This window comes from Protopterus annectens, chromosome 16.part0, assembly GCF_019279795.1.
Source record: "Protopterus annectens isolate FY-2018-M chromosome 16.part0, PAN1.0, whole genome shotgun sequence".
In the NCBI taxonomy this organism is placed as follows: domain Eukaryota; kingdom Metazoa; phylum Chordata; order Ceratodontiformes; family Protopteridae; genus Protopterus; species Protopterus annectens.
The window spans coordinates 472,865,939-472,879,622 of NC_056750.1; the positions used below are offsets into that span (position 1 = coordinate 472,865,939).

The 13,684-nt window shown below is 36.3% G+C and overlaps 1 protein-coding gene across 1 annotated transcript in view; it reads left to right on the forward strand.

Annotated features, from left to right (window-relative positions):
- The window catches only part of LOC122790910 (carboxyl-terminal PDZ ligand of neuronal nitric oxide synthase protein-like), a gene marked incomplete in the record, with an annotated part of 1,500,930 nt that overhangs the window by 1,202,408 nt on the left and 284,838 nt on the right, over window positions 1-13,684 (forward strand). The window contains 1 exon segment of the mRNA XM_044058594.1: window positions 6,092-6,200. Coding sequence (XP_043914529.1) covers window positions 6,092-6,200 — 109 coding nt within the window.

Below are 13,684 nucleotides of genomic sequence, written 5' to 3' on the forward strand. Positions count from 1 at the left end.
CGGTTAAGGATCGCCACAGCGGATCACCTGTCCGCTCATGATTGGCAGTGGAGTTTTACAGTGTTGAGTTGCCAGCCCAACGCCCAACCTTCCACAGAAGGCACGCACATGCACGCACTCACACCTAGGGCCAATTTAGAGTGTCCAATCCACCTACAGCATGTCTTTGGGATGTGGGAGGAAACCGGTGCACCAGGAGGAAACTCACGCGACTACAGGGAGGACATGGAGACTCCTCACAGAAGGCATCCCAGCCGAGAATTGAACTGGAGAACCTCTTGCTGTGGGGTGACAATGCTAACCACGGCACCACCGTATCCACCCCACCACCATTGTAGAACTACCCCATCAGCTAATATATACGTCACTTCTTACCATCTACAAAATAATCCAGAATCCATCTGCTTGTCCAGCACTAAATATCATTCCACAAAGCTGTGTTCCTAGTCTGTCATTACTGTCCATTGACCAAAAACTTCTGCCTTTCCACAAACCTGCAAAATCTGCTGGGCATTGTCTGTGCTCACACCATGTTGCCGAGGTCTGGAACACCATATTGCTATCCATCATGTCAATACCCTCCCTCTCATCCTTCAAAACTATTCTTTGTGACTTCCTAGCCAAAAGCTGGTTCAGTTCTTGTTCAACACCAGGATAAAGTATATTCCTTAATGTGAAAAAATACCTAGTCAACCCTTACATATCCTTACTCTCCCTTCTTCGCTCCCTCTTTTACTTCTGTCAATTTCATCTCCCCTGGCTTTCTGTCTAAATATGCCATAAGCCTGCTCTTCTCTTATTTTGTATTGAAATTTCAGTTTGTGTTATACTGACTTACCTTTAATTTCTCTATTTAAATTATTGTCATATAACTTGCATCTATTAATGACCAATGTTTCATATTGTGTCTAATTTGGTATAATTAAACTGTAGTAGTTTTTTTGTATTTTTAAAGACTGCAGAATTATTGTTTTTTAAATGATTTGTAATGCTTTGGAGCTTTTCTACCTGTGCCTCCAGAAATGCGCTCGTACTCAGCTGGACTTTCCTGGTAATCAAATGACAATAAATAAATACATCTCATACCCTGATGCTCTGTTTTGCGAAATACTCAGCCATTTATTTCTTAAGCTCTGCCTCTGTACTGATGTGTCTATCTGTGTGACCATCTTAGCCTGTATGTACCTTCTTACTTCTTTGTAACTGCAGTCATACTGACTGGTATAGTTTTCTGTTGTGCATTCATATTCTGTACAATATTATACAAAATCTGCTTTCTTTCTTTACACTGTACATCTCCATGTTGTATCTTATCTGCCTGTGGTATTTATGCCGTTTCTTTATGCTTTCTTCATGCATGGTAATGTTTCATTATCAGCCTTTGTTTAGTTTTGATCTGACCAATCAGTCACCTTGTATATGAGCCTGCAATGCTTTTTTTCTCCTGTAATAGTTAGTTATTCACATACCCTGTATGCTGTCTGGAATCTAGTAGCATGCTTAGTTCACATATTTTACTTTTTTTTTTTTTGTCTGTACGCTGTTATTTTGTTCTGCTACAGTGGACCACTGTGAGTATGTTGTTACACTGTAGCAGGGTTGATAAATATAATCGGGAATATTTACACTGTCACCCTTTACAGCCACAAACTGTGTGTGTCTTGATAAGGAAGTTCTTTTTGTCCTTGGACTTCTACATCCTGCCTAGAGTTTTGTTTTCTGTGTAATAGAAAAGTTTTTATCTGTGCTTTGATTGTATTTTTAATTATACATTTCATAAGTGACTCCCCAGAAGATGTGACTGATTTTGTGCTGGTACTCAGCAAAGACTTCCTGCTCCATTATCTGACACTCCCCACTTTCTATATTAAAAATGCAAAAAAAAAAATGGCCCTAACTGCCAGCAGACATAGGTCATTTTCTACATCCAGAGCACGGCCTGGTTTTACCTGCTTTTTGCCATAGTTATACTGTTCCACGAATGTAGCTTTATCCTGTGTCTCCACTGTTGATTACATATCTTCTGCATAGTAGTAATGTCCACCGTTGTACATAGTATTACTTTATAATCAGCAACTGCAGCAGTCAAGACCAGGATGAAGGTGTGGTCCTAATAAGCGAACTGTACATGTGTGTGTATGTATGTGTGTGTATATATATATATATATATATATATATATATATATATATATATATATATATATAGCGAACTATATGTTATTTTATAATGTTTGTTTCTCCAAAATATTTGTATACTAAGGGTGGGCTTGTCCCCGGACCCTTTTTAGCTGTAACCAAGACACAACAGGCATGTAAAATCAGTTCTAGTAAGTGCATTGTATTAATTTACAATATATATCATAACACAGAAAGTAAGAATGCATACTTAATAATTAACAAAAGAACAAAAATGAGTTAATTGTTGAATATATCAGCATGCAGATAATATTAATGGTTGGAATCAAATGGCAACTCTAATATGACAGTTCATTAAAGTGGGACAAGGCAGTACACAGATATTCATATAATATAAAGATCTGTTACCCTAAAGACAGTTATTGATTTTCTCAGTAATATTAACCATCGTCTCTGCAATAATGATGTTTGTACTAATTTTTAAATATGCAAGCAATGCACTGTTTACATGTCAGTTTTAGTCTGATTTATGTTTAATTTGTTTCCCATATGTATTTTATTGATTTTTTTTTTTGTGATCACAAGTGTTTGGAAACTGGCACTTTCATAAAGTTGAGGTTCATAGATTTGCAGCTTCATTAGTTAGTACTGGACAGTTGATTTGAATAACCATTTATAGCCTATCCCTGCATTCTAGGAAATATTTGACAGTAGGTATGCCTTCCTTCTTGATAAGGGCCATTCTGCTAATCCCTGAGGTAAATGCATGTGAGCCCACCCATTCATCAAGACTTAATTTAAAGGAGGCTGAAATATTACCAAATTTGACATTTAAGGGAAGTTTATCTCACAAGTAGGGAATCCTTTGGGTAGTAAACCTATCCTTCCAAGAAATCCTATTTATGTTATGATTTAAAGTGAGAGTTTTGGAGTGAGTGTTTGTATCACCAGTGTTTCTGAGGTAGAGAAGATGTAGAAAAACATGTATTTCATACATCAACACTAAGAAAGAGAGGGGTCACTTCATAGAACTCTGTACAAGATGGAAAAAAGTGAATGATAGCTGTTGGTTGAGGATTTTAAGTGGGGGATACATGTTATGTAAGATTATATGCAGTGCTTGACCTAACAGGAGATGTATTCAGGAAGACTAAGACCTCTTTGAATCTTGAGGATTTACCTTTGATAATCAACTGAACAGTAAAAAAAAGATTCCCTTGCTGTAATTGATATAAGGAGATCAAAAGACAATCCATTGCCAACAAAAATGCTTAGAACTCTAACAACTATATTGTCCTTTTTTCTTTAACTTTAAACTTAAATTTCTATTGGTTTCTTTTTCATTTCTGATGTTTGCTGGAAAGATATAACTTTATTGAATCCCTTAATACACTTTGAATTTTTTTAAGTTACAAGCTCCAAAGCAGAATTTTGCAGCCATTAACTTCATTGCATTTGTATAAAAAAAATACCACTGGAACTGTTTGAATGAGTGGAGGATAGCAGCTATATAAAAGGAAAATATTAACCACAAGTTCTGTTAAATTGAATTAACAACAGGTTACATAGACTAAGATACTGTACAACTGTATATTCATATTTACTGAAAAGTTTATTGAAACAAGCTGATGAAGCACTACTGTCAAGATTTTTGCATTTTTTTATAACACAGATTAGTGTCAGATACACTGCACTTCCTCAGATGACTTGAATTACAAAATGTCCACCAGACAGTTCTTTTACGGTCACTTTTATCTAGTTTCAAACTTCTTCCTTGATGAAATATTCTTTTCCTGTATTGAAGCATTCTTTGTCTGCATCCTTATCTCATCCAGAGATTTCAGCAGGTCAAAATGTTCTTTCATTGATAGGATAGTCTGTAACTTTTTCTGCTGTTAGTCATTTCCATTTAGCAAGTTTATTGACTTGAATATCTGTATACATTCGGCTGTTTATGGTATTTCAACAAGCCTCTATTTTCAATGCCATTTGTTACAAAAACAGTCAGAAGTATAATACTTTTTGTACCACATAAGCACATTCTGTTAAGCTAATCATACTTGTTTACTGCACATTTCTTTTCTGTACTTGCAGATGCTGTGTTACATGATATTTCTAAAAATATCACACTGTTACTGTGATAGAAAGCAGTTTTACCAAACCACTGTTACTGTGAAAGAAAAACGATTCTACAAAATTATATGTATGTTTCTATCAAATACGTGTTATTACTATGAGGGAACAAATTTTACTTTATATAATGCTAGCAAGTTCATTGATGAAACAAGAAGAGGATCCTAAAAAAAGTCCGTTTTTTTCCTCTTTCACGGAACTTTCAACTAAAAGAAATTAACAGCGTTTCTTAAATAGACTGATGTGTGTGTCAAGTGTTAGTTGAGGAAAGAAAAAGCAGTCTACTGTTCTTTTAATTTAATAGTGAAGAGAAAAGGAATGGAAAGCATTGTCATACTATTGGGTATTATGGGGTGCAGAGCCCTTGGAAAGAAAACATCACATTAAAATGGCCACAAGCATTGGACCATTTTCTGACAGTAATTTTGTAATAGTAACCACTGAAACATATAGGGCTTTCATATTACAAATGACAACTGAGATACAATCAGTGAAATACTTAATCTTTATCCATAGATGTCCATTAAGGGTACTGTGACTATAATAGTTTGTAATAACTGAATGTTTTAACTTTGAGTCTGAAATCCAGAGAGCAATGTGATGCAGCTTTACTCCGTTGCATATCGCCTACTCAGAGGCGATCTCTGCCTAACATACAAAGGTATGTCAAATGCAGAGCTGTTGGATATGCTCCACTTAAAGAAATCACAATCCCTCTGAACTACATGCTGTAGGGACCTAAACCTTGTCACCACAATAAACAGAACATGCTGGAGAGATAGATTCCTGTCCCAGAGACTTCCCATACTATGGAACAGACTACCTATTTGTCAAACAGAGCTCCTCATTAGCACTCTTCAAGAAAAATCTTGATGATTGGATGGGAAATAAGAAATTCACCCCGGGGATCACTTCTGTAGCTCTGCTCTACAGGGGCACAGGAAAATAATTTTCTTGGGTGGCGAAAGCCAGGGTACCTTTTTGGCTAGGCTTATATAGGCCCTAGGGCCAATAGCCTAGTACCTACCCATGACAATGCATTATCACAGTAATTCTACAAATGCCATTGAATTACATAAAGCATTATATTTTAACTTTAATGTATTATTCATTACAGTAAGAAAAGAGATTTCTTATCTAAGTGGGCCTTTCTGATCAACACTGTTTAGTAACTTTTATTATTTTGAATTTTATCTGAGGATGTTATGATACAATTGCTATACTTTATGTTCATTACATTTAGCTGAATTCTCATTATTGCTCTGGTCTTCATGAAGGTATATTTCCTTAATATTTTCTTTATTATATGTCCTGTTTTAAATAATAGTCTTTATCCTTAATGAGGTACATTTAATCAACATTTGGTGTGTATGTTGAAAACTTTCCTTCTCTCCATAGCTCTTTTGCATCCCTACAATGTATTTCTCAGATTGTTGGCACATATTCATGTCACAAATTTCAACCTTCTGTCTTCTATACAAATACTGGTGAAGACATTCAGTTTTATACGAGATCACAGAAGTGTGTCTGGAGTGCTGGGCTAATGTAACAAACTTATTGTACCAATCGATCTCAAGCAATTCTTTTGAATTTGAGAAATGAAATACTTCTATAAGTAAAAATTAAATTTCAGTTTCATCTATAGATAACACTCAAAATGCTGGTAGTAGAAATAGTAGTAAGGTCTTCAAGAAATTTGTCAAAGTGATAATTAAAGAATGCCTTGATAGCCTTAAGTGAGGTAAGCTTGTTAAGCAAAGTGTGTCTCCATCTGTGTGTTTTGAGAACTCATTGCAATCTTTTTGTTTTTCATCTTTTCCAGAATCTTCTACGTATCACATGATTCACAAGACTTAAAGATCTTCAGTTATATTGCCAGGGATGGTACCAGTAATACATTTCGGTGTAATGTGTTCAAATCTAAAAAGAAGGTAAGATTGTTGGACTGGATACTTATAGAGCTATCCTAAACACAGCCTATCTAGGAAATGTCAAACGTGTTTTTACATTGTATTACAGATTTCACTTTCCTAGCATATATGTTTGTGCTAATGTGTTTCTAGCACAGAATTTCTTTGCAGCCACATTCTGATATTAATTTTAATATGTATCAAATTTTGCTCTTTTGAATGAAAGCATATTTTAAAAGCTGGAACAAAATTCCATAATGGCTGCATAACTTGCAACCAATACTGCTCAGTTAGGAAACACTATTGCTAAGGTGCTTTATTAAAAGAGAAAAAATACTATACGGGTTTATCTGTCCTATGCATAAACTTGCAAAGTACATAGTAAACATTTTCAGCAAAGTCATAGATGTGTGAAAGTTAAGGATAGTTTGAGGGATGTATGTTGAAGATGCAAATTGCACTGTATAATTTTGGTATTTCTTTATTCAGATTATAGAGGAACAGTATTCCACTGGGTAGCTGTAGCAGTCTTTGTCGGTAAAAATGTTCCAGTTATTTGTTTTATGTTTATATGCCTATGCATATGGTTATACTGGTGATTGCTGAAGTTACATTATCCAAGGAAAATTATTAGAATATAATAGATTTCTTTCTTAACATTTATTGTGAATGTGTCTTTTTAAGATCTCATTTCAGAAGGATACAAACACACATTTCTTTGTGACAGTCATTTACACTGTAAATGTGGTTCACTTGGCTATGATTCTTTTTGGATTGCATTCACATTTTCACTTTTTATCACAAAACTATACTTAATCCCATATCTTGTTATGCTGGTATAGCATGTGGGCAGTTTATTCTCAATATTTATGTTGCAAATGCCTTCTCTAATAGTGGAGGGAAATAACAAAGAATAATGACTGACTAAAATAAAAGTATGTATCCAGAAAAAAATTTATATATAAAAGTTTCACTGGATTTTGAAAACCTATAAGGATACATTAATTTAAACAGTTTATTGGACTGCTGTTTGCCTGCCCTTAAAATGTGCTAACACTATCATAGAATCTAGACCTTTTTATTGAGAGTATTTAGAAAGGGTGAGAGCCTGTCTGGATTGTTACCATTTCTGGAAAAGACTATTTTTTGCTTTTTGGATTACAGGTAAAACAGGCCATGTCAGTACTTCTGCAATAAACCTACATATAATGTTAGTCTGGAAAATGAGGAGGCTGTTATTTGAATATGAAAAAGAGTCCGTGTAACAAGGGATAAGTTTGCATTTGTTACAGGAAAATATTATGTCTCATGATTATCCTTCACTAAATGCATATTGACTTGCAGTTTCTTCACAAATGAGTCAAAATGTTTATGATATGTTTATGTCAAAGAAAAATTACAGCTATGGTCATCTCAGGTACATTATCTTGGTCATCTGATATCTCAGAGTAGCAAGCAGATGTTACCATCCCGTATTGAGGCAATAGCTAAAGCCTCACATCCAACTACTCAGCGCCACCTTAGATCTTTCTTGAGTGTGACAGGATATTGCAGATGGTAGATTTCTAACTATGCAGACATTGTTAAACCTTTAACAAACCTTTTAAAATAGGATACACCAGAGCCCCCTCCTTTGGGGGTAGTGAAGCGGAAAATTCATTTCAGACTTTAAAGCAAGCTGTCGCTCTTGCTACTGCCCTAACTTTAGGGTGACCAGATTATGGAAAGACTTTCATTTTATTTTGCCATGAAAGAAATGGATTTGCTGGAGAGTCCTTGCACAGAAACATAGGGACAACTATCGTCCATTAGCTTATTATAGTACAGTACTTCTGTTGCAAAGGGATTTCCACCATATTTAAGGGCAGTGGCTGCTGCTGCCATTCTAGTTGATCTTGTGGAATCATTGGTGCTCTGGCATGATCTTGTGGCAGCCATCCCTCATTCTGTATCATCTCTCTTACTTAAAATAAAAAACTCTACCCCTCTTGACTACAACTCTAACTATATATGAACTTGCACTTCTTTCTATTTATCTCATATGCTGTCCTACTCTAAATCCTGCATCTTTGTTACTTACTGCTGAGGATGGTGACGAGCATAATTGTGTGTGTGTGTGTGTGTGTGTGTGTGTGTGTGTGAGACTAATTATCTGCTTGCTCCTAGGAATGGCTTAAAGGACACTCCTGTACCCAACACTGAACTGGACCTATTTGTGGGTGGTTCCTGTGGAAGAGATTGAAGTGGAAGTCTGGTTGCAGGAATTTCTGTTTGCACCAATAATGTTTTTCTTCAACAAGGATTAGACAGTATATATTCTGCCTAGGTTGCTGAGTTAGTGGTTCTACAAAGGGCTTGTGACATTGGCAACTTTGTCTTTGGCGATGTCTACACCAGCAGTCGCTATGCTTTTGCTGTAGTACATGGTTTTGAGCAACTTTGGAAACCGAGGATTTTTAACTTCAGCAGGAACTCTAATTAAAAATTCTTTCTTTGTGAATGATCATTTAAATTCTCTTTTGTTATGTAAAGAATTAGCAGTACTTAAATGTAATGCCCATCAAAAGGGTACAGATATTGTTTCAAAGGGAAATAATTTGACAGATCAAGCTGCTAAGCAAGTTGTAGAAGGACTTTGTGCACAATTTCATGTGGTGTTATTACTTTAAGAATCTAACAGCGATGATGTGTTTGATTTTAAGAAAGTATCAGCTTTCCAAGCTGAAGCATCACAGGGAAAAGTTCAGTGGTGGCTAAAGACAGATGCAGTAAATCTGATGATAGATTATGGTGACATCCAGATGGCCGACTGGTGGTGCCTGCCTCCTTGCTACCTTACCTGGTAAGGGCATATCATTTACCACCCGATGCAGATAAGACAGCTTTATTTAATCAAATTAACCAAAGCTGGTGTGCTCCTTATGTCTCCTCTTTGATACTTCAGTATGTTAATACTTGTACAGTAGCAAAAATGCAAACATTAGGGCTGCATGCTTGCCACCACCTTGGGGACCTTTTGTAAATGTGCAGCTGGCCTTTGTCCAGATGTCAAAGGTCCATAATTTACAATTCATATTGGCAGTATTATGCATGTTTTCTGCATGGGTGGAAGCTTACCCAGTTCACAAGATGAATTATCTTTGCCAGCAAAGGAAGATGAAAGTGCGAAAGATGAATTATCTGCCCCCGTGAAGGATTAAAAGATAATCAACTCAGACAGCAGTCCATGATGAATCCAGTTACAGCAGGTACTTTTGCTTTGCTTTTGTTGCTGTTTCCTTTTATAAACTGGTCAAGAGAAAATAGTTTCCTGTTGGTTCTTCAGTAATATACTGTGGACTTAAACGTGACAATCTGTTGGGTGTGTTCACATATACTTCATCATTCTAAGGTAGGTATTCCCATGATTCCAATCCCTGCATCATAGGTAACACTTAAAAGGATCTTGGTGACACTAATTTAACTTGGTGTAATGTGATTGACTTTTCAAAGGTTGTCTCTCTTCAGCTTGCAACCACAAATCGTGGAGATGCATGCTATGCCAGAAATGGAACTTTACCAGTGGGAACCAGCAAATGCAATGACACTAGACCAGGAGTGGCCTTAGGTCAATTAGTGCCCTAGGCAAAAGGTATCCACGGTGCCCCACCACCACTTGGTGGTGCCCCCATCCTGGTCTACTTGCACAAAATAAATACTAGAAAAGTACCCCTGCTAGAGCGGCACCCTAGGCAGCCGCCTGGTTGGCCTGTGCCTAAGGCCGGCTATGCACTAGACATAAAAGCGAGTTGAACTCTTTTTATACTTAAAAAGCTATGACTGGGAGCATGACATGGACATGATAGAGGATCGTTACTACATTTGCAGTGATCATGCCTACCCCTGGTTGCCTACAAACTGGTCTTGGATGTTTTGTGGGTATTCAGCATTTTGAGACTGAGAAATAAACAGGCAATTCACGGGGCACAGCAAGTATTTTTAATCTTTTCTTCTGGGTATGGAGTGCAAAGGACAGTGCTCAAAATCACCATTCTTGCTCAAATTTTTCAGGAGGTAGCAAACCATACTTCACATCAGGATGGCAAACCAAGAAATGACTAAAATTCGAACTGTGGTGTTACAAAATCAGCTGCCAGTCAACATAATTTCCATTTTCGAGTAACTGATTTTTTGGCAGCCACCATAATTAGACACAGTAAGGCCTTACCATGTCTAGGTAATTCTGATTCTGTATCACAGCTCAGAAAAATCATCTCCCTCCCCAAAAAGACTTGAAACTGTTGCAGGGTATTCTACAACACTGAAATGTCCTTTTCTAGTTTTATCAGATACAAAATATCATCTGCAAATAAAGCCAACCTATCTTGAAACTATACCAATTACATCCTTGAATTTCTGGATCCCTTATTTTCTTTGCCAATTGTTCTAAATATAACATCAATAAGAGGGAACAAAGACACTTTTGCCTGTCTCCTCTGTTCAAACAGAGCTCATCAGAGAGGATGGAACCACCCACTTTAATTTTCACCTCTGATGCCTCCTATATTCTCCCTAATTAACATTATTATTTTGTCAGGGGAATACAAATGCTTCCATTGCCCTGCTCATAAAATCCCAGCTTACTTTATGGAATGCTTTCTCTGCATCAAGACCCACCAACAACAGTAATATTTTCTTATATTCTGATTCCCACTGGATCATCATTGTTCGGTTAATATTGTCAAATGTTTGCCTCCCCTCCACTAAAGCACACTGATCCACATCTATCAATTTTGACATCACCTTTACCATTCTTTTAGCCAGTATAGACATGAACACTTTATAATTGTGGTTTAAAATTGAAATGGGCCTATATAAAGTTGTATCTGATAGGCCTTTACCATCTTTAGGTTTTACAGCCACCACATCTTTCTTGCAGGATGTTGGTTCTTCTCCTCCTTTTAAAATGCTGTTGAAAACAAAATCTTCAAGATCTTTATCACTTTCTTCCCTCTTCGCTTCCAAACTTTCACAGGAGTACCACCTATTCTTGGAGACTTTCCTTCAGATTTGGTTATACATCACCATTCTTATCTCATCTCCTATCCTGTTAATAATTGAATCTACCTCTAACTGTGGCATATTTAATTCTTCAAGAAACGTTTTCATTTGTACGTTTTTTTTGTTTTTCACATTTCTCTGCTTTATACAGATTTTCAAAAAATTACCAAAAGATTTCTAATACAGTTACAGGATCTGTAGTTATTTTCCTTATTATAGGCTCCCTAAGCTTGGCAACAGCCTTTTCCACTTTCTGTTGCCTGAGCAATTGTGCTAAAAGGTTTTGTGCTCTAGAGTTATCAAAAATATAATTGCTTAATAGCAGCCTTTCTAAAATTGTGCATATATCAAGGTAATCCCTTCTTTTCTCTTTAGCAGTCTGCTGTTGTACCCTTTTTGTTCTGTGAGAGTTCCCCTTTTATGCAATACGTTGCCAGTCCCTCTCAAGAATTCTTGTTGCTTCTTAACCATCTCTTTGTGTTTTATTTATACCCCATTTTTAAACTCCACTTTCATTTTGTTCCAGTCCCATGCAATATTTTCTGACAAAATTTCTGTCTTTGCTAATAACTCTCAAATAATTTGACTACCCATTCCTTAAATTCCTTTCTGTTTAACAGATAGGTGGGGAAGTATCAGTGTATCATTTTTATTTCCTTACCCTACATTTTTATTTTAGCTATTTCTAGTGCATGATCTGAAGTAGTTATTGGATGTATATTGAAAGTTTCAATTAAATGCACATGTTCCTGTGAAGTGTAATTTCTGACTAGCCTAGCCCAATTTTTGTACCTTGGGGAGTAATATGTGAATTCTGTCTGGGCTCCTACTATTGAAGTCACATCTTCCACATTAAATATTTTCATAAATTTCTTCAAAAATCTACCCTCTTTTGCTATATTTTTCCCTTCTATGCCCTCTAGATACATCCTCACTGTTGCAAATCAAATTCCAGTCCTCACCTATAAGTAATATTTGCTGTTGAAAGCAGATTATTTCTCCCAGAATGATGTTAAGCTCCATTGTAGCAGTGGATTATTTCTTCCCGACAAGTTTAAAAAAATCGAAGTCCAATATTTCCAGGTTTTCTTGTTCCGCTATATTTTACAAATATGACTGATGCTTTGTGATCCCACCTTTGGTCGTTAATTGCCAAGTTGCTGGTTTTCTTCCTTTTGTTCCTCCAACGTAAGTCTCGGGTTAATTTCCAACATATTCCTGGTTCTTCTAGACAAATCCTGTGCTTTTTTTCTATGTCTCAAGCATTTTCTGTTGGAACATTGTAAAAGGTTTCACTGGTAAAGTCTCTTTCTGAGCTTTATCAGAAGAAAAAGAAGCAGCATCTGTTTCTGTTTGATAGCTCACTTTTTGTTAGACAAACTTTAGTATTTTCTTCTTAGCATGTTCTACATCAACAAGTGACTTTAACCTTCCAGGAAGAAACATCTTCTGACAATATCTGGATACAGCAGCGTGAATCTCACACCTGTTTCTCAACATTCCCTAATTGCTGGTAAAAAATTATTCCTGTCCTGCCTAGTGTACAGTGAAAAATCATGTTCATAAACACTCAACTGTCTCCAAGTTTTAGTACTTCGTCCTTCTGCCTCATTTTGAAGAATCAACCCTTCAAAACTGGTAGGACTGCATCTTTACTATTAGCTGTCTTGGCTGCTTTCTCATTGCCAGGTTTGGAAGATATGCACAATGTGCCCTTTTAATTTGCAACTTCTGCAGTGGAATACCAATCCAGTTGCTTATTTGTGTTTTTATAAAATTAATATAGTTTATTCCTTCCAGTTTCTCTAATACAGCAGAAAATCACAGGTTTTCTCTGTGTCCTCTACTTCTGCTATTTTTTAAACATCTCTTCATGGGCTATATCATACTCAACCAGCTTTTTCTTCATTTTGACTCTAATTTTTACAGTTTTATCAGTGCATCTGAATATCTATTTAAACCCTCTTCAATTTTTTTTCTAGCCTTTTGTTATTTGAGTTGATACATTCCTTCAGTGTTTCATTTATTGTAATCATCTCCAAGCACATTTGACTTGTCTCCTTTAGACTACTGGATGTCATGTCTTGCCTCAAGGATGGAGCTTGAACTGCTTTATGCTGAACAGCTACAGGACTCTTTGCAGCCAGTATTTTCTCCTCACCTTTTTTGGCTGATTTTCTTTCAGGTTCTCTAAATTTTGCTTGCTAGCCAGTAACTGACATTTACCCAAAAATAAAAATTCACTGGCTCTATTTTCTGAGTTTTTCACACTAGGGGAGATGACATTAAGCTGTTACTCAGTATGCAGCCATCTTGTAAGTCCTCTACTTATGCATTTTGAACTTGATGTTAACATTTAAATATAGGATGAGATAGTGAACTGCTTTCTGGGGTAGTCCATGCAGAATGAACAACAAGGGAATTGATACACTTGTACTACTCAAGACAAGTGGGTGGTTGGTTTT